Genomic DNA, 2499 nt, shown 5'->3' with positions numbered 1-2499 from the left:
CTGCATAGTCCGCTTGGACTAGATCTGTATCTTGATGGGGTTGTCGGTTGGATGTTGTAACTAGTTTGCTTTGGCATCGTGGTGTTCCTAGTATCTTGTAGGGGTTGTGTTTAATAGCCCAGGACTGCGCTGCTATACTATTTGTGCGTGAGTTTCTTTAAATTACGCTTATTAATTAAATGGGACGTTACATTTATGGTATCGGAGCGGTCATTCCTTAGGTCTGCTTAGCTTTCTCTATGTCTTTCTGAGTGTTCCAGTTAAATTTCTTGTCTTATCAAGCCTAACGAAGTGATTTTCTGTGTGCCAATGAACAATGGCACCTTCTCGTAAGACTCCACAATCCTCTAATGGTGACATACCCGATATCGTAGGGCAATAGAGGCGATGGTAGCTACTATGACACAGCAACAGATAGCGTCACTCGAGCAACAACAGCTAGTGATGCAGCAGATGGGGGCTGCTAGGGTCGCTACTGAGGATGCTCATTGGTAACAAATGGAAGCCCTCCGACAGCTGGAAGAGAACAGGACAGTTGCACCTGTTTTTGGTCCCGAGCCACAACCGATAGTTAGGGAGTGGAGCCTAGAAGATTTTCTGAAGCATCATCTGGTGAAATTTGACGGTAGAGTCAGCCCAGATGCAGTAGACCAGTGGCTGAAGGATATAGAGAGGATCTTCGATGCGAAGATGTGCCCGATAGAGAACCGATTATCATTTGTTGTATACATGCTAACCGGTGAGGCGAAGCATTGGTGGATTTGCATGAAGTCCATCATAGAGGAGAGGGAGGAGTCGTCACATGGGAGGCTTTCAGGGGGAAGTTCCTCTCAGAGTATTTTCCCAACAGCAGCGTGAGGTATGCCAAAGAGGTGGAATTCCTCTAGTTACTCAGGAAGGGAAATCGGTGACTAAGTATGCTGAGAAGTTCAAACACCTCAAACGCTTCTACACTCTACAGCTCGACAAGGAATGGAGATGCCGCAAGTTTGAGAATGGTGTCCGCGGTGATATTCGCTTGATGGTGGCTCCCTTATCCATCAAGGACTTTGCCGCTTTGGTAGAGAAGACCAGAGCGATGGAGAAGATGAAACATGAAGTAGAAGGCCAGCGCCCTCAGCAGCCACAGGAACCACAGAGGATTGGTGGACCATCTGGGTCCAAACCCAGACATGAGGATTGTTGATGTGAGCAGAGGCGAGAACTCCCCGAAATAATCAGGGTGATGGAGGTTCTGCTGCATAGTTCTCTTGGACTAGATCTGTATCTTGATGGGTTTTCTTTCTGGGCTATGGCCCATGAGTTTGCTTTGGCATCGTGGTGTGCCTAGGATCTTGTAGGGGTTGTGTTTAATACCCCAGGACTGCGCTGCTATACTATTTGTGCGTGACATTTCTTTAAATTACGCTTATTAATTAAATGGGACGTTACACACCACATGCTTCTTTAATCTGAGGAACCCATGGCCTGCATTAGAAGTGGATAGTTTCAGGGTTCTTTCTTTTTTACGGTGCAGCCATGCGTTTCATTTTGGGGTTAGTCTCCCTTTAACACATAGAAGGTCTTCTCTTCTTTTCCTGGTGCTATAGTTGGGTTTTTTGAAGTTTTCAGCGCAAGCAAATAGGCGCAACCCTTGTATCATTTCTCTAAACTTGGAGCCTGGTTCGTGGTAGTTTCACAATGAGTGCGAGGAAATCGTGGTTGTTCCATGTTGGTGCAGGTGGTTGCGGGACTTTTTATGTTGTGGGTCTTGGGTTGGATATGTGGTATGGGTGCTACCATTTGGGTTCCAATTCGTGTGAGTTATAGCGTGTGTAGTGGATGGATAGTGTAGTACTTTTCACGATTGGTTCTAGGATTGTTTTCTTTTGGAAGTGGTTAGTTCGGAGTTTTCTTACGTTCATGGATCAAGTGAGGGGCTTTGAGTAAAGACAAGTGGGTGTTATCAAAGGATAGAAGGGTTCTTCATTTTATGGTTTTGACTTTTCTTTACGTTCCTAAAACTCATTTGTTTGAGGGTGCAGTGCATGCGTTTCTGTGGTGGTTTATTATTGGAGGTTGCGTTTCTTTTTCTTGATGCATGGGGTGGTCCATGAATAGTTTTCCTCGACTTAATATATTACGTGTGTTGGTACAACTTCCTTGGTTCTCATTAGTTTTTTATACAGAATTGATTAATTGACAAACAAAGTTTGATAAAGCTGAGGTGGCTTTATGTATCACATGTTTTCATTTTTTTAATTTTGATAAAATTTACCACGCTGGCTTCGAAGGAAAGAAACTCTAGTTTTGAAGAATTTTTCTTTCATACTTTTCTCCTTTCTCACACTCTCCTTTCTGTATCTTTGTCATGCGTTCCCCTTCCTTTTTTCGTGCACCACTACATGTTAGTTCCATTACTCTTGCTTTGTTTTCAAATTTTTGGGTTTACTATTTTTCTTTTTGCACCCTCCAAATTCACAACACACGTCTCTATTGTTTACTACAAGCGCTAGGCAA

General features: G+C 43.7%; 1 protein-coding gene across 1 annotated transcript; it reads left to right on the top strand.

Moving 5' to 3' along the window:
* Nucleotides 1-498: 498 nt before the first annotated feature.
* On the top strand, nt 499-1186 carry LOC146886903 (uncharacterized). Its single transcript, XM_085671928.1, has 2 exons — nt 499-835; nt 888-1186. Exons 1-2 carry the CDS (start codon nt 499-501, stop codon nt 1184-1186), a joined length of 636 nt encoding a protein of 211 aa, XP_085528054.1.
* Nucleotides 1187-2499: the final 1313 nt, after the last annotated feature.

Source organism: Vigna unguiculata, chromosome 4, assembly GCF_037176805.1.
Source record: "Vigna unguiculata cultivar grain cowpea cultivar isolate G323 ecotype 2 chromosome 4, ASM3717680v1, whole genome shotgun sequence".
In the NCBI taxonomy this organism is placed as follows: Eukaryota; Viridiplantae; Streptophyta; class Magnoliopsida; order Fabales; family Fabaceae; genus Vigna; species Vigna unguiculata.
This window is presented reverse-complemented; position numbering and strand designations above follow the sequence as displayed.

What these genes read in the sequence shown, in the direction of transcription:
- LOC146886903 (XM_085671928.1), top strand. Translation starts at nt 499, where the DNA reads ATGGAAGCCCTCCGACAGCTGGAAGAGAACAGGACAGTTGCACCTGTT. An exon ending in AGGGGGAAGTTCCTCTCAGA is followed by an intron (nt 836 to 887) that starts GTATTTTCCCAA and finishes GAATTCCTCTAG; the next exon opens with TTACTCAGGAAGGGAAATCG.